The 25,901-nt window shown below is 39.3% G+C and overlaps 1 protein-coding gene across 1 annotated transcript; it reads left to right on the top strand.

The window, feature by feature from the left end:
* The first annotated feature begins 26 nt into the window (after nt 1-26).
* PSMA5 (proteasome 20S subunit alpha 5) lies at nt 27-24,130 on the top strand. The gene is made up of 9 exons (XM_045478552.1): nt 27-198; nt 4,275-4,341; nt 10,670-10,796; nt 13,229-13,296; nt 14,205-14,312; nt 14,452-14,510; nt 15,394-15,496; nt 16,507-16,593; nt 23,879-24,130. The coding sequence occupies exons 1-9, from the start codon at nt 170-172 to the stop codon at nt 23,954-23,956; spliced, it is 726 nt and encodes a 241-aa protein (XP_045334508.1). The 5' UTR covers nt 27-169; the 3' UTR covers nt 23,957-24,130.
* The last annotated feature ends 1,771 nt before the right edge of the window (nt 24,131-25,901 follow it).

Raw genomic sequence — 25,901 nt, 5'->3', positions numbered from 1 at the left:
AACCAATAGGAAGCAGGCACTGACGGGCGGGCTGAAGGGGTCGCCTGCGCACGCGCAGTTGGAAGCAGGGCCTCAATTTTGTGGTGGTGTGGGTGAGTTGGGTGCTGTTGGACTCGTGTTGGCCCTCGGAAACCTCACGTAGCTGCTGCCAGCTTTTCCTGCCCTCGCCATGTTCCTCACCCGGTCTGAGTACGACAGGTCTGTGCGTCGGGAGAAAGTGGGTTCGGGGTTGTGAGTGGGCAGGACTGGGGCCCGGCCACGGCCTGGGTTCTGCCGTGTCATGGGGCGCCCCAGGAACCCGAGGCTGGCCCGGCCTGGGGATCTCTTGTCCTCCCCAGCCGCCTGCAGTGATTCCCCAAGCTAGACTCGCGCCAGGTGCTACCGCTGAGTCACTGCTGGGTCCCAACTCGGTGCGGAAGGGAGAAGCACCGCTTTGTGCTTGGGGAGGAAGGCCGAGGGGCCGCGACTCCGACCTTTAACCCGGAGAAGTCCAGGGGTCAACCCCTCCTCCGTTCATCTTTCGTGCTGAGTATGACTGCCTTTTTAAAAAATGTGAACGTGTTGCCTGAAAAAAAAAAAAAAAAAAAAAAAAAAAAAAGCTAGAGATTCTTTAATGGCTCTCATAATTTCAGCTCCCCCTTCCTTCTAGGGGAACAACCTCGTTTTCCGTTTCTTAGTTGTGGAAGTAGAGTAACCTTTCCTTTGGTTGAAATGTAGGAAGGCATGCTGGTATGTATAGTTTCTGCAAAAGTCTGAAAGTATTCTCAGCTATGCCCGGATGGAGTGTGGAGTCTGATTTTATAGGAACTGGAATTTAGAGTGGTTCTTAAGAGTTTCCTCATCACGCTGATTCCACTAGACCTAGACTTTTCGGACTTTTTGAGAAGCTTAAAGCAATTTAGTTTGTGTGTGTGTTAAGGCCAGATCTGTTTTTAAAATTAAGGTTGTGAGATTGTTGTATTCATTAAAAGAAAAAAAATATTTTTCAGGGCTTGGAAATGCTGAGTAAAATTGTACATAGACAATTCTCTAGACATTGTTACTTTCAGTTTCTGTTTGGGTAGGTTAGATTTTTCACATAGCTGCAAAGATGTTTTTGGGTTTTTTTGTTTGTTTGTTTGTTTGTTTGTTTAGCCAAGAAAGGCGGATGTTTTCTTTCTACCAGGTCTCTAGAAGCTGCATTTCTTGTCAAGTGTATGTTGATCCTGTCAAAAGTTTTATCACTTGGAACTCCCACTTTTTTTATGCTTTTACTGACTCAGAATATATATATGTGAAGTTTTAAAACTGACAGCTTTTCGTACTGTCCTGTAAAATGACTTGGTATTTATTTTCCAGAGCATTAAAAAAAACTCCTCCTTGGGTGATACAATTTTGAGTTAGGGGGTGTATGATAGACATTATTATCCTTATCAGAAAGTCTTTATTAAGGTTCTGTGATCACTTACTTAACACCTTCAATGAGTGCTATATGTTATTCATTTTTATATCCTCCCAACAATACCTAAAATACAGCCTTTTTAAATTCACTTAGCTAATATACGTGCATGCTTGCTGTGTACAAGACACTGTTCTAGTTACTGGCCATACAGCAGTGAACAAAATCAAGATTCTTGCTCTTAAATGGGAGCTTGCCTTTTAAAGAGCTATTTAAAAAATATAGTGCAAGTCAGAAGTGCTTTCATGTCATTAGAGAAATTCAAATCAAGTACTATAGAAAGTTTGTTGAGAGAGGTTGCATTCAATATTAGGGGGTCATGGAAAACTTTAAAAAGGAGCTGATATTTAAACTGAGTCTTGAGAAAGAGGAAGATTTTAATAAATATGGACTAAGTGTCAGTAGGTTGGAGGCAGAGAATATAGGATGAACAAAGGAGGGGCAGTGGGGAAACAGTGCCTGTTTGGGAACATTCTTTTCTGTGTGGTACATTTGATACATGTATGGGAGTGGTGAACTATGGGGAAAACAGGATGGTGCTAGATATTGGATGGATTTTTTTTGTAGTGAAGGAGTTTGGGTCACTATTTTTTTTCAAAAATTTTAAAGTGTTTTTATTTATTTTTGAGACAGAGAGAGTTAGAGCATGAGCAGGGGAGGGGCAGAGAGAGAGGGAGACAGAGAATCCGAAGCATGCTCCAGGCTCCAAGCTGTCAGCACAGAGCCCGACCCGGGGCTCGAACTCACAGACCGTGAGATCATGACCTGAGCTGAAGTCGGACACTCAACCCACTGAGCCACCCAGGCGCCCCTGGAGTTTGGGTCACTATTTAGGCAACCATGTGCTATTAATTTTTATTTGAAGAAGTTACATAATTGTGTTTTGCAGAGATTATTTGACAGGAGCAGAAGAAAGAGTGAGTCAATACCAGTTAGAAGGCTTACAATAGTTAGGTGAAAGGTAATGAGGTCGTTGAGAATGAAAGAAGAGTGTTGAGTTACCATGTGGGAGGAATTGATGTGACTTGGTATATGATTAATGTGGGAGAGGATGGGGAGAAATGAGTCAGATCATTCAGAACTTTCTAGCTTGGGGAACTGAGAGATTGCAGGTGTTTTAAAATAAAAATGAAATAGGAATGACAGGAGATGGAACTGATTTTGCAAGGATGGCTGGATTTAAAGAGATATTTCAGGTTGGAAGATACTGAGTGTTCGGTGCTAATGGGATATCCAAGTGAAAATGCTCAGGATTCATTAAATTAATCAGGGAAGAGGTCAGACCGGTAATAGAGGTTTGAGAGTAGTTGGTGCTTGATGTAAATGAAATAACCCAAAGAAACAGTGAAGTTTGAGAAGACAGCCAAGAGCAGAGCCCATATAAGGATGTAGTAATTAATACTATACTAGGATGAAGTGCCTGAATTAAGGTGAAAATACTGTATTCACATGGTACTTTATCACAAAATTCTTTCATACTCTGTGCAATTCAATATTAATTATCTTGTGATAGATGTACGATAGGTTTTGTTTTTTGTTTTTCATTTGAGGGAATTAAAGCTACTAAGTGGCAGAACTAGAACTTAATTTCAGTCTTCTGTCCTCAGACTTTTCACTCAGTGATTTTTAAAAATTGTTTCTAGAGTTCTGAACTTTTTTAATGACCTCTGGGATATTACCTCTGGGGCCAGGAGGATTCTGGGATGGTGAGATTCTCCTTTCACTCCTGATTTAGCCCAGAGTAATAATTCCCAGAGGCACTATAGTGGAACAATTCAAAGATAGGTCTCCGCAGTCACATTGCCTAAATCCTAATTCCACCTCTGCCTCTTACATGCTGACTAACTTTGGGCATATTACTCAACCTCTTTGTCAACTTTCACATCTGTGAAATACTATCTGTCTTTAAATGTTACTTCATAGGATTATTTTGAGGATTAAGTGAATTAAATAATTTAAAGGTTTATAACAATGCCAGGTATATAGTAGATATGCAGTAAATGTCAACTTGTATTATTACCTGTTTTGTATTTTCGGGGATACATATACTTTTTTTTTTTTTTTTTTTGAAGAAAGAGTTTTTGATAAAACAAATTTGAAAACACTGTGTTATATATCATGTTACATGTTATCAAATCCAAACTCTATAAGCCAAGGATCATAACTACTTTCATTCATTTGTTCAAGTATTTTTGAAGTGTCCATTGTGTGCAGAAGACTTTTATAGCTAGGACCATGATTGATGCCTCTTCTCCATAGGGATTTCCAACAGAATGGAACAAGAAAAGGTGGGAAGGTGTTTTAGAAAGAAAAAGAAGTCTAGTGTGTAATTGGTGTAAATATGTATGGAATGAATAAACTAGCTTAGGCTTTAGGAACGAGCCAGATCTCAGTCTGTTAAGATAGCAATACTAATTCATACAAATAAATAGAGAAATGTACCTGTAACTGACTTTTACTGAAAAGTATGATATTGACATTAAATGCATGTAATGTGAAGGGGAGAAGGATAAAAGCATATTGGGAATTGCCAGGTAGTTTTGGGGGCTTGAATTTACTGAGGGAATTCAGTTTGGTTCAGAGTTGAGGTAGAAAGCCCCTTGCTCTCATTTAATCAGTTTGAAGTCTCTGGGAGTACCACAGAAGTGTTCCATACATAAGTTCCATTTTCTTGAAAAGCTGTTAATGTACAAAACAGTAGCTACAGATTGTTTTGGGCAAAGGAGAATAATGACAACATGCATATCTTGTAGCTATTTGAGCTAGATGTCAAGGAACTTGAGTTTTGTTTCTCTACACTTTTTCTGACAATCTTTAATGCTTTTTTTAATTATAGGGGTGTGAATACTTTTTCTCCTGAAGGAAGATTATTTCAAGTGGAATATGCCATTGAAGCTATCAAGGTATAGTATCAAGTAGCAAGTTTTTGAAATTTCATGGCAACCTACTGCATTGCTGGCAGAACATTTGGAGTAAATGTGTTTTAGCTATCTCTCCCTTTTTTTTTTTTTTTAATGTTTTTATTTTATTTTTGAGAGAGAGAGCGAGGTATAGAATCTGAAGCAGGCTCCAGGCTCTGAGCTGTTGGCAAAGAGCCCGACGTGGGGGCTCCAACTCACAGAACCGTGAGATCATGACCTGAGCCGGAGTCTGACGCTTAACCGACTAAGCCACCCAGGCGCCCCATGTTTTAGCTATTTGTTTAGAAAATATTCTGTATCTCCCTTTACCCAACCACTAACCATTTTAATATCAATTTCAATCCTATTCCTGAAGCCTTTTGAACAGATAAATGCTTCATAATTATGTAAGTATCTTTTTCTCAGTGGGGCTGAAGGGACATGTTTGTGTTCATAATCCTCTTGGCTATAAAGAGAGGGATATAGAGGTCTAGACTTAGCATCTGGAAGATACTTTGAAAAATTGTTTAACTCATCACCTGTATTCGTAAAATTGTGGATTTGTACTGGACACTTTCAGGACTGAATAAGAGACGTGTCCTGTAATGTAACAAAATCAAATAGTTCAAACCAGTATTTTTTTTTTTTTTAACGTTTATTTATTATTGAGAGAGAGAGACAGAGCATGAGCAGGGGAGGGGCAGAGAGAGGGGGAGACACAGAATCTGAAGCAGGCTCCAGGCTCTGAGCTGTCAGCACAGAGCCTGACGCGGGGCTCGAACTCACAAACCACGAGATCATGACCTGAGCCAAAGTTGGTCGCTCAACCAACTGAGCCACCCAGGCGCCCCCAAACCAGTGTTAACAAAATCAGTAAGTGAGCTATCTATACTTAAAGTTAGTTATCACATGGGATCTGCATTTGTTGAATTACGGATAATCTAAGTTCTGATTTAGGTTATCCAAGGAAGGTCCAGGCATCAGTATTTTTAAGGGCTCCTTCAGTGATTCTAATATCTAGCAAGGATTGAGAGTCAGTGATCTAGATGAACCCATTACTCTGTGCTTCAGTCACCTCTACATCCCTAAATAACCTCTGTTTGTATAGTCCTAGTGATAGAATATTTTCTCACTAGATAGCTCATTCTGTTAGAAAACAATTCATAATGGTTTAGAAATTTATCCTTGTATTGAATCAAAAGTCTAGCTTCCTGGGGTGCTTGAGTGGCTCAGTTGGTATCGGCTCAGGTCATGATCTCATAGTTAGTTGGATCAAGCTCTGTGTCAGGCTCTGCACTGATAGCATGTAGCCTGATTGGGATTCTCTCTCTCCCTCTTTCTCTGCCTCTCTCTCTCTCTCTCTCTCTCAAAATAAATAAATAAACTGTAAAATAAATAAATCCAAAGTCTAGCTTCTTTGAAGTTTCCTTAGTTGTCCCTAGTTTTGTCCTTGAACCACACAGGATGTTTAAACCTTTTCCAAAAACAGTTCTTCAAATAATTGAAGAGAGCTACTGTGTTTCTAAGTTACCTATTACAAAAAGAGTGTATTATAGAAAACTATTGTATGAGAATCTAGAAAAGGGCAAAAGAGACTGTGATTAGTTGAAGACATAGAAGTAAAGGTGGAAGCACTATGATAGATGGTGGGACAGAAAGTGGTGGGCCAGCTACAAGTGCCTGTTTCTGATCATCTTTGCCCTGTATTGAAACCATACGTTATTATGAATTGTGAAAACTATGACGATTTCAAGCTGTGGCATTTAAAGATAATAGTCCTATCCAAGCCAAGAATAATCCTCAGTTTTGGGGGGGGTTCTTCTTTAAGCTTCTTACTGCTAGTAATTTTCAGATTGCTTAAAGATAATTAGAGACCATGTGATGTCTACCCTAGGTTGGGCTAAGATAGAAATAGCCATGTGACCCTTTAATAGATGTGACTTAACCCATGTGAAAATTCAGGCTCTTTGGTATTTAAACAACCTGGTTGTCGCCTTCGCAACTTATGAGTTGTCAATGAGAAAGCAATTTGATAACCATAAGTATTCAGTAGCATGAAAGGAGCTGGAGAAACGACTAAGAATGGCAAGTATAAGTTGTCATTTGGAGGTATGGTATGGATGGCATGGGTGAAAGACAGCGAGCAGAAGTGGGGAAAAAATGCCTTTGGAGTAGGTTTTTTGGGGGAAGGAAGGATAATCTGTGGAAGTGTCAAAATTACCATATTAAACTGAGCATGTGGACATTGGTTACTATGAGTTATACTAAAGAAATACTAGGTAGAGTCTTCAAATGTTCCCTTACTTCCTTTCCTCAGTCCCCACCAAGGGGTGGGGTGGACTTTAGGCAGAATTGTAATACTGAAATATCTGGGGTAAATGTAAGTGTTCGAAAGAAAATTCCCTTGATTTTGGTACATTTTATTACTTAGTCTGTCTTGAAAATATTAATCTTTTTTTTGGAGTGGAAACTTAGGAAGTTATTTAAGTTGGAGGCCAAACTGAACAGGCTGTGAATTCTTATAATATGAAAATCCTTCATCCACAAAATAGTTATAGTACCCAGGGACTATTGACATTTTGGACTGGATAATTCTTTGTTGAGAGACCATCCTGTGCATGGTAGAGTGTTCAGCGGGATTAGATGCTAGTAGCACTCACACTTCTAACTGTGACAACCAAAACTGTCTCTAGACTTTGTCCTCCAGATACATGTCCCCTGGAGGATAAAATGGCCCCTGGTTGAGAACAAGTCTGCCAGATAAAATTTAAAAGTAGATATAAAGGGGGTGTCTAGGTGGCTCAGTTAAGTGTACAACTTTGGCTCAGGTCATGATCTCACGGCTTGTGAGTTCAAGCCCCACATCAGGCTCTGTGCTGACAGCTCAGAGCCTGGAGCCTGCTTCAGATTTTGTGTCTCCCTCTCTTCCCCTTCCCCACTTGTGCGCACGCTCTCTCTCTCTCTCAAAAATAAATAAACATAAAAAAAAAAAAAGTAGATATAAAGTCTGTCCTGCTCTGTTCAGTTGGAGATTTAAGAGCAATGTACTATATGTAAAACAACTAGAGAACAACTAAGTGCCAAATTAAATTCTCTAGTAATATTTTCTGACTTTTACATTTTTATTCTTAAGGCATACCTGCATGTAGTTTTAGAATCAAAAGATAAAATAATTATATCAACCTTGTAACAAAAACAGCAATCCCTGAGGACTGCCCCCTCTATCTTCAGCTTCCCAAAAGCAACACTTTAAGATCTTTTAGCTGATAATTTTCTTGGCATTTGCTTCCATATTTCTAGCACAGAAGCAGACAGCCAGCAGAAGTGGGGAAAAAAAATTTGTTTTTGTTTAGATATTATCCACAGACTTTATAGACGATGAAGATTTTTGCCCCCAATGACACACATGGACACACACACACACGCTTTCCTCCTGGGGTGGAAGTACAGCAATTCACTCAATATATACTTTTGTGAGATCATTAGTCAACACTTATAGTCATATGACTATGTAAATAAATGTATTCACAGCTGAGCCATTTTTCCATTTCTGCACAATATTTTCCTGGAGTTAAGAGCTCTTCTTTTTTAAAAATTTGCTTAATTTAGTGTATACATGTCATAAATAATCCCCAAAGTCTCTCTGGGTTATATGTATCTTCTCAAAATTTCCAAGCACATTAGGTATCCAGTAAAGATTCTTAAAAATATCTTTGAGCTTCTGACCTGTTCCAATTCTGGACTAGTTCTCTGGGCATACTGCTTTTTCAATTTCTAAGCTCCTTTATTTTTTCCTTTTTCTTATTAGTGTCCTATTTTTGTTTTATGGATGAAATATATTCTTTAAGGATTTTTTTTTTAACTTTTCTTTCAATTTTTTTTTTTCTTGAATTGGTTAGATTCTTTAGAGCTATGTTTTTTAAGCTACAGGTCTTGACCAATTAGTGAGCATTGAAATCAATTTAGTGGGTCAAGGTAGCATTTCTTTTTGAGTGGAATAGAACAGTAGATATCAGAATGCCATGTTGATACTATTGGTGTTTCATTGTGTTTTTTTTCCCACGTTGTTTCTATTGTATTTATTTGTGTATGTTAGTATGTTTTGATCCTGATATAAGATATATTTCTTAATGTCGATTTTGTCCAAAATGTTTGAAAACTGTTCTAGAGAAAACTGCCCCTTCTCATTTCATGCCTGAAGGGTGTTTCAGCTACTAGCTTCAGAGAGCTGAATGGGGAAAGAAGGCTGAAGTTCTTAACCTTCAGCTAGTCATTCTTTACTTAATCCCCTGTTTTCATTCTGGTACTCCTGTGTTTGACTGTGCTTAGTGTCCCCCAATCCAAAGACCACTGTCTGTTTTACCCTTTCCAGAGTTTTCTATAGGAGTGGGGGTGGGAGCTGTCATCTAGCTTTATAGCCTAGGGGAGGGGATCTGGAAATCTGTTTCTTAGGTAACACTGAACTGATTTTGTGATTTTTAGCTCCTTTGTTTCTATTTCCAGAGGTCCCTTTCTTTTTTGGGATCCTATAATGTAAATCAGATGGTTTCTTGATTTTCTTTACTACTGGTTTAGGGTTCAGATTTCTCAGGTCTATTAAGTAAATTATCACTAACCTGTCTTCTTTCCTAGAAATTTTGTTGCTGTGTCTTTGCCCATTCTCTTTGTGCTAGTATATTTGTGCATCGCCCCCTACCCCCTGACCCTGCCATCCTTTAATTTTGTACTATTACGAGGCTAGGGGAAGGAGTAGAGCTAATGTGTGTGTTCAGTCTATACCTTTACCTAGAAGTATGAATGCCCATTTTTTACATAAAGTTCGTTAACAGTCCTCTCCTGTAGTTATGCATATATATTAAAAAAAAAAAAAAAAGCTGGTATATACATTTAAAAACATTTGTAAATAAAGTCACAACTTTATGCATTTGAAAAATAATTCACTTATGTATGAGACGTGATTATGCAGTCTGCAGTCATGTTAAGCATGTTATGCATAATGATTCATGAAATTCCTTGGACTCCTTTACAATAACAGGTTCCAGGAGTCTGATGCTTGCACTGGCAGACATTGCTTTGTGGAACTAACTAAATAATAATGGTAATTCAGGGGCACCTGGGTGGCTCAGTCAGTTAAGTGTCCAACTCTTGATTTCAGCTCAGGTCATGATCTCATGGTTTGTGAGTTAAGGGATAAATAATATGGCATGAGAAAATGGGTTGGGCTATACCTGGTAGATTTTGTTGGAGAATAATGAGTAATAAAGTTTGAAGTGAAAAGTGAGATTAGGTTTTGAGGGCTTTGGAAGCTTATTTGGATTTTATGTGACAGGCAATATAGGGAGATGTTAGTTCTTCAGAGAAGTATAATTAAAATAGCATTTTATTAGATCAGTTAGGCTATAACATGAAATATACATTAAGAGAGAGATTAAGATGGGGAACCTAAGTAAGAGGATGTTGAAGTCTAGGCATATAAGAAGAATGACTAATTTTGTTACTCATTTATTATGTGCCAGGCACCATTTTAAGCATTTTATGTATTAATATATTTACTTTCTTGATGTTTTATTACCCCCATCTTGCAGATAAAGAAACAGACATAGAGGAATCGGTGACTAGAATGGTGCCCTGAAGATGGGGAGATGAAATTAAGCTATATTGTAAACTGCTAGTGACCTCAAAAGATTAAGTTAATAATTATGTTTGTGGTGGTGTTTTTGTTTCTTCTTTTGTTTGTCTGTTTGTTTGTTTATTTTGAGGGAGAGGGAGAGAAAAAATCCCAGGCAGGCTCCATGCTGCCAGCACGGAGCCTGGCACAGGGCTCTATCTTACAAACTGTGAGATATGACCTGAGCCAAAATCAAGAGTTGGATGCTCAACCCACTGGGCCATCCAGGCACCTTTTTCCTTTTTTTAATGTACACTACTTTTCTGGAGGTCATGTAGATTTGAAAAATACTACCTTTGGGGACACGTCAAGAGGACAGAGGTGAAAAGAAAACATTCTAGTTTTATTACTTTTTTGCCCGTTGATGTTTAGAACCTTAGAATCTACCCCTCTCCAAAATATTGGCATTAGAGTTGATCATTTTCCAGATGTTTTCAAGACTTCATTGAACTTTTCCCTTTAGAAGAACAAAATCTGTAAATCAAGTGTTCCTGCCATTGACAGGAATAACACATTACTTATTAGGGTGCTGTTTATACTCTCTGAATACTTGGTATGGCTAATTGAAGCTTCTGTCTTGTGCAGTATTCAGAGAGATTCCTGGTGAGTATGTGAGACTGTTCTTTGACCTGTACATGATAACTATAACACGTTTCTTTTTAGCTTGGTTCTACAGCCATTGGGATTCAGACATCAGAGGGTGTGTGCCTAGCTGTGGAGAAGAGAATTACCTCCCCACTAATGGAGCCTAGCAGCATTGAGAAAATTGTAGAGATTGATGCTCACATAGGTAAGGAGTAGGGGGAAGTTGTTTTATAGGATCTGGCTTGGATTAATTAGTCTTCTTTGGTGTTCCACAGGAGGTTCATTAGATGAACATCTTATCCCCTTATTAGCTACTGTTTTCCAGGCAGTAAGCCAGTGTGCATAATATAGGAGTGGGAAGCAATTGTAGGGCTCAGCCTACTTCCAGAAGTTCCTTTCTCCTTCAAATTTAGACTTGGCGAATGTGATGGTTGTCGAAATATGTAAAGGTTGAATCATAGGCCAGCTCCCTGTAATGGCTGGGTCTTCAATGTTGCATAATGTTAGCCCTAGTAGGAAGCCATCTGGAGCAGAGGATCATGTGGAAAACTAGAGTGTCCACTAGAATGAGGAATTCTTAAAGGTCTTTAGAGTGACTAAGGTTCAGAGAGCATGAGAATAATAGATTTTGAACAGATCAGTCTTCTTCCTCTGTTTTCAGATTTATCTTTTTACTCCCTGTCTTCCCCTATATCCCCCACACCCCAGCACTCTTTTTTGTTTTTGTTTTGTTTTGGTCTCTGTTATAATTTCCCTGCCTTAGCTTCTGGCATCATTGTAGCATTACAGGGTGAGTAGTTCTGCATTTTAGTTGACTGTTCAAATTTTCTTAACCATTTAGTCATCTAATTAGTGGAATATTGGTAAAATAATTAGTTGCCTGGGAAGGCCTCAGAACCAATGCCATGGTGACTCCAGGAGCTTGACAGTATCTTTCAGATGTAGAAGCTGAGATTTAGTCTTTTAAGATAAGAACATTTTGTCTACTTAATCCCAAGTTGTGTGTCTGGAGGTAGATCAGTGTCACTTCATTCAGCAAATTGAGAACCTACCATGTGCCAGACCTATGCTAGTCACCAGGGATACAGAGAAAAATGAGACATAGTCCTTATGTTTCAGAAGCATACAGTCTGATAGTGGAGGTGGACATGTAAATAATTAAATGCAGTTGAGTGACGTAGGTGTTAAGAGAGGCTGTAGTATGTGCTCAGTAGGGGTACAAAAGAGGAAATCATTAGTTTTGTCTGGAACCAGTGGTAGTGGGACTTTCAGAAAAAGATTCCATAAAGCGATGCTTGAGCTGAGTTGAATTCTAAAAGATGAGGAAATGGTCACTAAGTGAACAAGTGTGTGGGTATAGGAAGGGAGAGCACTCCGGTCAGAGGGAATAGAAATGAGCAAACCCTTAGTGGTGTAAAATAGGGAATACCCTAGCACAAGAAGTTTGGTATGACTGGCAGGTGGACTGTAGCAAGAAATAAGTCTTGGATCAGACAGTAGAAGTCTTTTTACCATGCTAAAGAGCTTCAACTTGATGGGAAAGATTTTAAGCTTTGGGGTAATATCATCAGATTTTGAGAGAGAGAGAGTATGAGCAGGGGTGGGGCAGAGAGGGAGAAAGAGAGAATCTCAAGCAGGCTCTGCACTGTCAGCAAGGAGCCTGATGTGGGGCTTGACCCCACGAACCGTGAGATCATGACCTGAGCCTAAACCAAGAGTCAGATGCTTAACCAACTGAGCCACCCAGGTGCCCCCAGATTAGTCTTTTAGAAAGACAATTCTCATAACAAGGTTGCAGGTAGAGTGAAGGGGCCTGAGACTGGAGGTAGGGAGACCTGGAAAGAAATTTCCTTTAATCCAAATAGAAACAATGAGGGATTTAACCAAGGCAGTAGACAGAGAATGGACAATGTAAGGATTAATGCTGGACAGGTTAATCAGATGGAGATTGATAGAATTTGGGATCTGATTGGTTGTGAGGGCCAGGGAGTCTAGAAGGAAGAAAGAACTTGATTTGAGTTGGTGATATGTCCAAGTAGATATATTAAGGGAGTCATTGGCTTCATAGGTTTGAAATGTGGTAGTAAGGCTTAAGCTGGAAATACAGATTTCAAGTTATGGCATATAAAGTAACAGCTATAACGTTGGCATCTTGGACCATCAGGCAAACTTTCTTTCTAAACTAATTGGTTTGTATTTGGTCAGGGAGGTGAAAAAGCTTTTGATTTTATCCTGGGGCCTTCTATAGCTCATAGTGACATGGTTATTTTTTTCCTTATTTCTTCTGTTGGGATGTTAGTGTTCGCTTAGTTTGAAAGTGTATTGTGGTCTATGAGAATGCTAAAGGAATGCTTAAGGATGTAATATGTGAAAATTCATGCTTGTTTGGCTGTTCTTGCCTGTCTTCTATCTTAATACTGGACTTCTGAGTTATTGCAGATGGTTTTATTTATTTGTAGTATAATTATACTTGTGTTCAGTATAATCAAATAATTTCCCATCTAACCTCTTGGGTGTATTGCTATGGGATTGCATATGGCCGCCATGGTTCCATTCCAGTGTTTCAGTATTTCTTGAGTGGATGAAAGAGTTCTGCTAGGATTTGGCCCCTGGGTCACTATTGCTTTTACATTGCAGGTTGTGCCATGAGTGGGCTAATTGCTGATGCTAAGACTTTAATTGATAAAGCCAGAGTGGAGACACAGGTAAAATTAGCATCATCTCTCCTTTTTACCTTGATGCTTGAGTTCCTTGTTTAATGATGTAGCTGCCTGGGCTGTATTGCAGGTTATCTGTGTTAATATCAGATGTAGCTCTTAGGAGTGATTTTGGATAGACCACCTAGTTAATAACTTGTTGAGGCTTGGAGTCTAGCCATCCAACCATTGCAGCTTTAAGGAAGCCCTGGTAAATAGTGCTGACAGTCTCTTGCTTCTTTTTGATTTGCCTTAAATAAAGCAAGCATTGCACTACATTCTGTTCCCTAATTAACTGTGGGAGCACCATAGCAGGAAGTGGACATAGCTAAAGGACATTCTACCCCAACTGCCTTTGGTGCTGGGCTTGCAAGTAACAGCTCTCCTATGGTGAGTAGTGTTATGTACCAGGTCAAGAATGCTGATTTTGTTTTTTTCTTTAATTGAGTACCTGCTGCTTCGAGAAAAGACCAGTAAGAAAAAAATTCCTGATTGATAAAACTTTTTGCACTTATTTTCAACTTTGCTGTCAGTACTTATGTAAGAGTAAGTCATTTAATTTAAACACCAACACAGTGATAAGGTAGGCTCTTTGAGGGAAAGTGGCACTTAGCTGTTAGCGTTCACTTTGTGAAAAGACTAAGCTTAGTGCTGTGAAGGGCTAACTCTGTTTTTCAAGGGAATAATCCTCTAGTCCGTCATTAATGCTTAGGGTACTTTGATCACAGTTTCTTTCTAGAGCTATTTCTCTTCCTCTCATGTAGGCCCAAGCATTCAAGTTCAGTGTTAAGAAAAACACACTGGAGCTGAGCCTTCGGTTTGCAACCATAGTCCACAGGGATGTATGTAGTGAGATGGTGGACTGCTTTAATGCTTTTCTTATTTAAAAGTTAGACCACATTTTGCTCTTTTTCTAGAACCATTGGTTCACCTACAATGAGACAATGACCGTGGAGAGTGTGACTCAGGCTGTGTCCAATCTAGCTCTGCAGTTTGGAGAAGAAGATGCAGATCCAGGTGCTATGGTGAGTGTGGTGTTTGTGGCAAGTTTCCTTCTAAGGGACTTAGGACATTTGTCCTCTGAACATACCTTTACCAGCCCCTCTTACCTCCTGCTTCAGTAGCCATTTGTTTATCTTAATACCTCTTGTTTTTTGGTTCTAGTCTCGTCCCTTTGGAGTAGCACTGTTATTTGGAGGAGTTGATGAGAAAGGACCCCAGCTGTAAGAATTTGCCATTTTTTCCTGTTTCTTTTTTTGTAGAATTATTTTAATTTGGGATGGGGACTGGTTGTCTAAACTGAGAGGATTATTGTAGAATTATAAAAAATGAAGGGCTTCTAACTCTAAAGTTCAGTGATTCTGTGCTGTTTATACAAAGACAAGCATTCTGTGAAGAACTTCCCTGTTGGAACCACTGCTGATTCTGGAAAGAATTAAAAGCAACTTTGTTACTATAGTCAGGGTGTGTTTTAGAGCTTTGCTTTAGAATGCTGATTTGTTCCTTTTCCTCAAATATTATTTAGATAGGCATACACAAGTGCCATATTTATATCTTCTATACTTCTAAATCTCTGAGGAATGAATTAATTTTCTTAAACACTTTTTAAAAGATCTGGTTTCAGGTGCCTGGGTAGCTCAGTTGGTTGAGCGTCCAACTCTTGATTTTAGCCCAGGTCATGGTCCAGTGTCCTGGATTAAGTCCTGCATTGGGCTCCATGCTTAGCATGGAGCCTGCTTGGGATATTCTCACCTCTCTCTCTGCCCCTCCCTGGCTCGTGCATACTTGCTATCTTAAAATAAATAAACTTTAAAAATAAAATAAAAGATCTGGTTTCTATAGCTGCATGTGACTCTGCATGTGAATTTTGATCTCGGGGTTGTGAGTTGAGCCCCACATTGGGTATAGACATTACTTAAATAAACTTTAAAAAAAAAAAAATCTGGTTTCTCTAGGCATACAACATCTTTTGGACCTGTACCTCAGTATTTCAGTGGAATTTCCACTGCAGGGCCAAGCATTTATATTCTTTAGTGAGATACTTGTTACATAAAATGCCACCACTCTTAAGCATTTGTAACCCCCTTCTTTTGGGGGGTTTTGCAGGTTTCATATGGACCCATCTGGGACCTTTGTACAGTGTGATGCTCGAGCAATTGGCTCTGCTTCAGAGGGTGCCCAGAGCTCCTTGCAAGAAGTTTACCACAAGGTAATTGAGTACTCTCACAACTTTTATTATTATTTTATAAATCAAGGTATAATTTACATAAAATGGGAAGACCTTAAGCGTTCAGTTCTAGGAGTTCTAGGAGTACACACCCTCGTGACCACCACCTAAAACAAGATGGAGAACACTTCCATCACTCCCTGAAATGCTTATTTCCTCTCCATTCACTCTCTTCCTCCCTTTCAACTATGTTTACCACTGTAGATTAGTTTTGTCTGTTCTTGTCCTTTCTATAAATGCAGTCATACGGTTTATATTTTGCATTTGCCTTTTTTGTTCAATAATGCTGTTTTTAGGATCCATTCGACTTTTTGCACATATCAGTAGTTAATGCTGAGTGCTGTACCATGGTATAGATGACCTCGGTTTGTTTACTCTTTATCTTGAAAGCTTTACTTAACAGATATATTTCCTAGTCTGGCTCTAGAAGCAAGTAGACATTTGGCATTTTTTATCTTGTAGGATGGGAAGACTTGGCTTTGGGTAACTTGTTGTGGTTGAAGGCTATCTTACTTACTGGTTCACACAGAGATGTCTACTCCCCTCTACCCTTGATAGTATTGATTTTATGTGTGGAAGAAATTGGGTTCATGGGTTCAAAACACGGTACTACAAAAGCAGGTTTACTAAACCAGTGGGCTACCTTTTTAGATCATTTGGGAGTTGTGAATCATAGGATATTCCCAATATTATCTTGTTTCTGTATTAAAGGAGGATAACTAGAGAAGTGTAGCCCTTTCCACTTCTTCAAAGATCACTTAATATGAAAGTTGGTGACTTTGATCTGGTTCAAAATAAGACTTGAAACTTTGAATAAATGTATTCTACTTATTTACTGTTTACTTGAATTCTAGAGATACCTGGTAATGCACTGTACTTACTAAGCTGCTTGATTTAGTAATATTTGCTACATCATTCAGGGAGATAGGGGAAATCTTTGAAGGAAGGAGGAATTACATAATGGCTACTCTTCTTACCCTTTTTGTTTCAAGTCTATGACACTGAAAGAAGCCATCAAGTCTTCACTCATCATCCTCAAACAAGTAATGGAGGAGAAGCTGAATGCAACTAATATAGAGGTATTTTTCTCTTGTGGTGTTTTTTATTCAGATATCATAGCTCCCATATCTCCCATGGAGATAATCACATTTTGTATGCTCAGCCCTTAAGAAGTTATTGCTATCCTTTGAAGCTCCAATACTTCTATAATAGTAATAAGAATGGACTGTCCCCAAAACATGTTAACTTATCCTAGGACATTAGGAAAGTTGCCTGGAAGAGGTGATGCTGGAAAAAGGAAGAGAAGGGTACTCCAGGAAGAGGGAACAGACATGTGCAAAGGCTCAAAGATATAAAATAACATTGTATGTAAAGGAGGATTTGAGGGTTTTCTGAATGCTGGGGTGCAAGATATATGTAAGGTAGTGAGTGAGGTGGCAAGAGATGATACCAGAGAGTTGTGGACCAGATTCTGACTGCCCTTATTTAGGATGCTAAGAGTAGATGGGAGAAAAGGAGATAATGGTGAGTAAAAAGATAGTGTAGGTTTGCAGGTGAATTGAGAGAGAGGTCATGTATTTCCCTGGTGAATGTTAGATCATCTGCTGAGAGTGGGTGAATTCAACAGTAGAGTTAAGGCAAGTGGGAACTATTTGGAAGAGTCCTTATGGGCAGGGAAAAAGGAAGGCTGGGATAAGCAAAAGGACTGCTGGGCTACGTTAAAATACTAATGGAAAAAAAAACTAGTGGAGGCTCGATTTACCAGATTGTTATCACAAGTTAGGATGGAGGGGTGGCACCTGGGTGGTTCAGTCAGTTGAGGGTATGACTTCAGCTCAGGTCATGATCTCACAGTTTGTGGGTTCGGGCTCTGTGTTGGGCTCTGTGCTGACAGCTCAGAGCCTGGAACCTGCTTCAGATTCTGTGTCTCCGTTTCTCTGCCCTCCCCCCCCCCCCCCCACTCATGATCTTTCTCTATCTCTCATAAATAAATAAATAAACAAACAAACAAACAAACATTAAAAACAAGGGGGGAAAGCTGGAAAAAAAAAGTCAGGGTACAGGGTGCCTGGGTGGCTCAGTCGGTTGAGCGTCTGGCTCTTGGTTTCAGCTCAGGTCACAATCCCAGGGTCGTGGGATCGAGCCCTGCAGCAGGTTCTGTGCTGAGTGTGGAGCCTGCTTAAGATTCTCTCTGCTCCTCTCCCCTGCTTGCTCGCTCTCTGTCTCTTTCTGTCTCTCTCTCAAGTAAAAGAAGGGGAAAAAAAGGTCAAGATAGTGGTCATAATATTATATTTCAATTAAAAAATTTTTTAAAGGCAACTGTGTCTGTAATCACAAATCAGTAATTAAACCAATCAGCGCTTACCAGAATTATGTCAGCTGTACTCAGTGTGCATTGAGAAAATGTATGTTTCGGTTAATCCCTGGTGAAGGATGGCTGGTTAAGGGCTGACAAATGTCTTGCCATTAGAGCCAGCCAGCTTCCACAGGCTGCAGTGAAAGGGGCAAACTTGAATGCCAAAACAAGGGGCTGGCCTAAAGTTGGGAAAGCGTGGGTAGAATTGGAGAGAGGAGGTGGGGGGACAGAGGTGTTACTTCTTGAGCAGTAACAGGGAGAAGAGGAGTTTGGAATAGAAATGGAAAAACTTACTACATAAATACTATTTTTACACTTCCTTAGTAACAGTGATACTCCCGGTCTGACCCTTAGGAGGGAGTTTGTCAGTTCCTTTCTGGTACTTTGGGGGTGTTTGGTACTGAATGAGATAGGGTCTTGCCATTTCTTTTCTTCTTCTTCTTCTTTTTTTTTTTTTTTTAATGTTTATTTATTTATTTTGAGAGCAAGTGGATGAGGGACAGAGAAAGAGGCAGAGAGAGAATCTCAAGCAGGCTCTTTGCTGTCAATGCAGAGCCTGATACAGGGCTCTATCTCACAAATCATGAGATCACGACTTGAGCCGAGATCAAGAGTCGGACATTCTGCCATCTGAGCCACCCAGGCACCACGGGTCTTGGCATTTCTGCCAAAACTACCCCCTTCTTCCTACCTCAGAGTAATTCAGAGATAGCTCTGCTGATTTCACAATGCAGGTTCTGAGGTCTGCTTGGTTCAGTTGAAACTGCATAGATTTTTAGCTCATTCAGTTTCAGTGTTGCTTTGAAAAGAGCATCAGATGTGTTTCAGTCATGCTCTCTCATTGTTTTTTTAATGTTTATTTTTGAGAGACAGCGTGAGTGGGGGAGGGACACAGAGAGGGAGAAAGAATCCCAAGCAGGCTCCATCTGTGCTGTCAGCACAGAACCCGATGTGGGGCTAGAATGCACGAACTGTGAGATCATGACCTGAGCTGAAGTTAGATGCTTGACCAACTGAGCCACCCAGGAGCCCCCATGCTCTATCGTTAACTATATTACTCCCTGACTTAGTTATTTTTGCATTAAAAAAGGTCACTTTCACTTGTCTAAGACAGTTTACTCCACCAGTACTCTGATAGTTTCCAAATCTGACTGTCCATCAGTCTTTGCAAATGAAGTCCAGAAATCTGTACTTTTGAAATCTCCTTGGGTGATTTTGATGGTCAGTCTGAGAAAGTCAGGCATTTGGGGGCCCCTGCTCTACCAGTTGTCCCTTGGATCACCAGCCTGTCCTTCTCTACAAAAAAGGAAAATTTCCAAGCTGCATCTTTTTTTAGAAAAACAAAACAAATCACACCTTTGTTAACTCCTCCTTCTACCTAGTATCCTGTCTTAAAAAAAAAAAATCCACTTTGTTGAGATATAGTGTACATACTGTAAAATGTACCTATTTTAAGTATACAGTTCAGTGAATTTTGACAAATGTATAATCTGCTACCACAATTAAGGTATAGAACATTTCTACCATCCCAAAAAGTCTCCTCATGCCCCTTTTTAGTTCGTTCCTTCCCACTGATCTGCTTTTTGTCGTTATAGATTTGTCTTTCATGTTCTAGAATTTCATATAAATGGGTCACACAGTATGTGCTCTTTTGTGTCTAACTTCTTTCACTCAGCATAATGATTTTTGAAATTCATCTCGTGTGTATCAGTCTGTTACATGTTATTGCTGGGCGCTATTCCATTCATCCTTTTTTGTAATCTTTATTACTAGGTCTTTTCCCAAGAGAACCTATATCCATTGTCCTCACTGCTTCTCCCCTCATTTATTCCTCAATTGCTACCATTTGTTAGTGTTCTTAATATTTCCCTGGGACTTTCCTTATTTTGCTAAGTTAACTCCAGTTTGTCAGATTTCGTGGTCACTTTTTAAACCTATTATCTGACTTTTCTGAAGCAGACTCCTCAAATTTTTGACAATTCTATGAATTTTTTTTTAATGTTTTTGTTTTGAGACAGAGAGAGACAGCATGAGCAGGGGAGGGGCAGAGAGGGAGGGAGACACAGAATCCGAGGCAGGCTCCAGGCTCTGAGCTGTCGGCACAGACCCCGACGCGGGGCTCGAACTCACGGACCGTGATATCATGACCTGAGCTGAAGTCAGACGCTCAACCGACTGAGCCACCCAGGTGCCCCAAATTTTTGACAATTCTAAAACGAAACATTATCTTTCCTGAAAACCATTTCATCTTCCTGCCCTTCTAATCCTAGTTGATGATGCTACTGGTATGTATACCTGTCATTCACAGTAGAAACCTAGAAGACTTTGGCTTCCCTTTTTTTTCCCTTCACTGAATTGTTCCCTTCACTGTCTTTGCCCCCTTGTAAATAATTGTCATATCAGTGCCTCCTCTCCATCCCTACTTCCAGTGCCTTCTTTTGTTCAGGCACTCAATTTTCTCCTGCCTTGTATCCTTTCAGAGGTTTCCTAACTAGTCTTCCTGCCTCTAGCCTTGCCATCTTTCATTTCATTCCATTTCCTTCATTGTGCTCACTGAGGTTGATTTTCTAAATTACATATCTAGTCTTGATTGTTCTCCACTTGAAAACATCTTTTCTGGGGGCACCTGGGTGGTTCAGTCGGTTAAGCATCCGACTTCAGCTCAGGTCATGGTCTCGTGGTCCTTCAGTTCGAGCCCGATGTTGGGCTCTGTGCTGATAGTTCAGAGCTGGGAGCCTGCTTCAGATTCTGTGTTTCCCTCTCTCTCTCTGCCCTTCTCCCCACTCTCATGCTCTGTCTCTCTCAAAAAATAAACATTAAAAAAATTGAAAAAGAAATCTTTTCTGACTCCCGTCTATAAGATAAATCCCAAACTTCTTTCATGGTATGATAATTTACTGTTCTTAAGTCATATGTTTAATCTGTTAGGCACCTTGCTAAGCATTTTGCGTGCAATTGTTTCTTTTAATCCTCACAGTACCTCTCTCAGACTGGTATTCCTATTTCCATTTTACAAAAGAGGAAACTGAAGCTTTGAGAGGGTAGGACCTTGCTCAAAATAACAGTGGTAAATGATGGAGTCAAAATTTGAACCCAGCTGTGATTGGCATCCAGTACTTTTTCTTTTTTTTAATTTATTAATTTAGTTTTGAGAGAGAGAGAACACAAGTGAGGGAGGGGCCGAGACAGAGAGAGACACAGAATCTGAAGCAGGCTATAGGCTCTGAGCTGCCAGTGCAGAGGCCCGCTCAGGGCTCAAACCGATGAATCGTGAACATGGGTTCTCTCTTTGTTGAGAGAACATTTTTTTTAAGTCTGTTCCCAGATCAGATCTTCAGGTGTTTTAAAATGTTAGTAGTCTTTTTGTGTTTTTCCTGTAGGTGAAGTGGCAAATAATAAACATCATATCATTGGATTATGCTAATTATGACCTGACTTGAGCTGAAGTCAAATGCTTAACTGACTGAGCCACCCAGGCGCTCCTGTGCCCTGTACTTCTTTTTTTTTTCTTAATTTTTTAAATGTTTACTTGTTTTCAAGAGAGTGGAGGAGGGATAGAGGTGGGGGTGGACAGAGAATCTGAAGCAGGCTCTGTGCTGACAGCAGAGAGCCTGATGCGGGGCTCAAACCCACGAGCTGTGAGATCACGACCTGAACTGAAGTCAGACGCTTAACCGACTGAGCTACTCAGGTGCCTCCTGGGGTCCTGTACTTTTAACCACTATAGTATACTGTCTTTCCTACTTCGCCTCCCGTTTTATCTCCTCCCATATGCAGTCTCTGCTCTAGCCATTCAGAATTACTTCATTTTGCAAATATATCCTCTTGTTGCATGCTTTATACATGTGCACATTCCATCTGCTCTTCTGGTTCTCCACTGTGTGACCCATTTTTGAGTTGTGACACAACTCAAAAGTTGCTTCTCTTTGAAACCTTTCTTGACTCCCCCTAGATCACTCCTTTGTGCCTCTACATATGCTCAGCTCTCTTATAACACCTGGCATTAAAAGCATTTGGTGTCCAGCACCCTTAGTAAATAAAAGAGATTTTCTTTATCTTTGGATCCCTAATGCCTAGTACAATTATAACTAGTACATAAGTGCTTAATAATTAATTATTAATTGAATTAATGAAAGAAAATGTTTCACCTGTCTCACAGAGCTTTTTGAAAGAATAAGATAAATAGAAGAGTATCTTTCATATTCCCTATGTAAATAAGTTTATCATGATGCAAATGCAAGGGGTTATTTTTACTCATCTAGTGATGAGTGAGTACCTTCCTAAAGGCAGTATTTGGGTCTAGTCTTATTAGCACCAATTTACAGCCAGATTCTATCAGACTTTTCTATTCAGAGCTTTCCCGGTTTCTGTTTTTAGCCCCTGAAATGGTTTGGGAAGACTAGTCTATGAGCTGTGAGCAACTTGACAAAAAAATTCTGTAGGCCCTCACTCTTCTCTGCTTTATTGACCTTGTGTCTCTGTCCTCATGTCCTTGAAAGATGTAGTAATAACATTATTTTAATTTCCTTGGAATAGAGCCCATGGTCTATATGGACATGAATGATAATGTTTAACATGTATTTTATAAATATGTGTTCTGACATTTTGTGTAATTGGATAGATCTTTTGTTGGGAGAATCTAGTGGGGACTGCAGGCTTTGTTGAGAGAACATTTTTTTTTTAAGTCTGTTCCCAGATCAGATCTTCAGGTGTTTTAAAATGTTAGTAGTCTTTTTGTGTTTTTCCTGTAGGTGAAGCGGCAAATAATAAACATGATGTAATTGGATTATGCTATTTCTGGAAGTTTCAGATTATGTTAAATATCAGTAATGAATATTACCAAAAATACCCTAGTATGTTTAACTGTAAAGTCTAAAGAAAAAGGCAATAGGAGGAAATTTAAAACCAACACAACCACTTTTTAGGCAAATGTCAAATGGCACCTATTGCTCAGTATTGGCCCCCAAAACATGGGACTATGTTATCAGCAGAGGTGATAGAAAACTTGGTAGTTTTAGTTAAATTTGAAACTGTCTTCTGACCCTCGTATTTTATTGTTTAAATAGATTCTATCTGGACTGCTATTTATAACTAATATTTGTCAGTCTCAACTGATTTCCTGTGTTGGTGCTAATGGAATCCTTTTATTTTCATGGCTAGTCCTTTTAAAAAACAAAACAGGGGCACCTGGGTGGCTCAGTAGGTTGAGCGTCCGACTTTTGATCTCGGCTCAGGTCATGATCTCATGGTTCATGAGATCGAGCCTAATGCCTGGCTCTGTACCTCTCTCTCTCTCTCTCTCTCTCTCTCTCTCTCTCTCTCTCTGCCCCTCTTCTACTTGTGAGCATACACATGTGCACATGCGCTCTCTCTCTCTCTCTTCTCTTTGTCTCTCTAATGAACTTAAAACAGACTTTGTTGTTAAGTTGCATTATGAAAAATTTTAAAGAAAATAATATACCTAATAATAATCGGTAATTATTTGGTGCTTATTATAATGTTCTAGGCAGTGTTGTAAGCACTTTACACAGATTAACACATCTTCACAACTTCTGTATGAATTAGGTGCTATTGTTATTCCCATTTTACCGATAAAAATTAAAACACAGGGTGGCCAGGAAGCAAAGGTCACACAAGCTTCACTTCCAAGTGTGTAAACACACTTTTCATATATTTCTAAGGAAAAAGTACTGACCCCAAGTAATTTGCTGCTGCTTTTCTGATCCTTGTTGAAGTAGTGTCAAGAAATGACCATGACACCAGGCATTTGGTTAACTGCTATGTGGTCTGTTAACCTCAAAATAGAAAACTTGGTCAATAAGAATTTTTATTTGGAAGTCAGAGAGCTATTTTAGGAACCTGTGGCTGGAAAGGATATCCCTTGGATAGCAGATCCCTTAGTTCCTAATGAACAGCTGCATCACTAACACAGCTTCTCCTGACCATGCTAGTGCTATCAGCAGGGTAATCGAGCCCAGCTCATTAACCCTTCTCTGCTTTCTTTCCAGTTAGCCACGGTGCAGCCCGGCCAGAATTTCCACATGTTCACAAAGGAAGAACTTGAAGAGGTTATCAAGGACATTTAAAGAAGCATGATCCTCAGAACTTCTCTGGGACAATTTCAGTTCTCTTAAATGCTTTTAACTTTTATTTCCAGCTCCTGTTCCTTGGAAAATCTCCAGTGTATGTGCATTTTTTTTATGATGTCTGTACATAAAGACAGTTCTGAAATAAAGAAAAATTTAAAATTTGTTAATAGAGTATTCTCTTCTAATGCAGTCTTTTGTTCGAAATGCTCATTTTAGGGGACAAAAAGGATAGTGGTACTAATATCCCTATCCTATCAGAGTATCTATTCTAAATTGTTTTAGTGTCTGTCTACAACAGAATCAACTATCTCATGAATCCCTTGATGTTGGCAAATGAACTTAAGCTTGTCCAACTGTTCGCAATGGTTTAAAGATCTTAATACCATTGCGAATCCATTTCAGTGCCATAGTTTCACCTGATGAAATAGGTATTTTTGCTGCTATTTCTTATATGAAGGAGATGTTAACAACATGTTTTGAGGGTGGTAGTTCATTAAGCCAACTACAATGTTGTCTCATTTCTTGTGTGTTGATAGGTAATTTGGAAAGAGATTTTCACTTTATGAAGATAAGAAGAACTATAAGAGCTGCCATCTTATGACTCATTGAAATTATTTAAGGAATCTTTTGGAGCCCGCAAAATGGCCATATGAAATGGATATCATTATCATACAGATAAAGAATCTAAGGCTGTGTGTCCGTGGACACAGAAAATTAAGCTGTTGGGATTTGAACTCAGATTTTCTGGTTTCAAATCATCAACTCTTGATTTTACAATGCCAGGTCCCTTGAAGCCTACACACCTTCTAAGTAATAGGGAAATCTCATTGAGATTTGAAATGTACTTGCACTATCTACAACATGACTGGCTAATCCATATGTGGATAATGCAGAATTGATTGTGTATTATCTTCATTAACATTTGTAGGCAGTTGTCCATGATGTCAAAATAAATTATGATTATTTGAGTAGGTTGAATTCATACTAAACTTCATACTGTGTCTCCAGGCAACTCTCCTCCCCCCCCCCCCCCCCAAAAAAAAAAAAAACCACAGAAACTTGTGTTTATATGCCTTTGGAAATTACAATGACTGGAAACACTTGGAAGAAAACTTTTGCCCTGTATATACACATAAGGAGAGTAGGGAACCAGAGTGTATTGTCACCAATGTTCCGGAGACTGTTACGGTTATTTTAACCCTGTTACTAAATACACGGTAGGATGCCTGGCTGGCGCAAGTCAGTAGAGCATGGGACTCTTGATCTCAGGGTTGAGTGTAGAGATTACTTTTTAAATATGATAATCATGAGATTCGTTTCATGTTCACCAGTTATCAAATCCTGATAGAAAATGCCACCGAAAAATCCTATCGCAATTTCTACTTATTCAAATCTAACAAACTTACTGAGTACTTAACTTCCTATGTGCCAAGTAATAATGTATTAGGCATTGGGAATAGAGCTGTGAAAACAGTATGGTCTGTGCTCCCATGAAGCTTCTTGTGGGGAGAACTAGACCACAGCATTCCCTTTAATTCTGTGTAGGTTCATGCACAAAGTGTGCCGCTTTAGGGAGAGGTGAGAGTTGTGTCTCTGAATCATGGGTATTGTTTAAGGGAAAATAGATCTTAGCATATCTTCCATAGCCTCAGCTTACACTATTTTCCTCCTTACTGCCCAGGCAGTGTTACTTGTACCTTATACAACTGGTGAGGCAGTAAGTTTCATACCCTCTATAGCTCAAACTTTAGAATTCTTAAAAGGATTTCAGCATTCTTGAAAGAGATGGAACTTTGTGGGGTTTTTTTTTTTTTTTTGTAGAACTTTAAAACTTTCTACAACACTTCTTGTGTTCAATTTAAACAGAACCAGAAATAATCTCACTAGGAAAAGCGATAGTTTTGTGATGTGTAACTTTTCTGTTCATCTTTCTGCTATAGAA

Source organism: Leopardus geoffroyi, chromosome C1 (genome assembly GCF_018350155.1).
Source record: "Leopardus geoffroyi isolate Oge1 chromosome C1, O.geoffroyi_Oge1_pat1.0, whole genome shotgun sequence".
Classification (NCBI taxonomy): domain Eukaryota; kingdom Metazoa; phylum Chordata; class Mammalia; order Carnivora; family Felidae; genus Leopardus; species Leopardus geoffroyi.
This window is presented reverse-complemented; position numbering and strand designations above follow the sequence as displayed.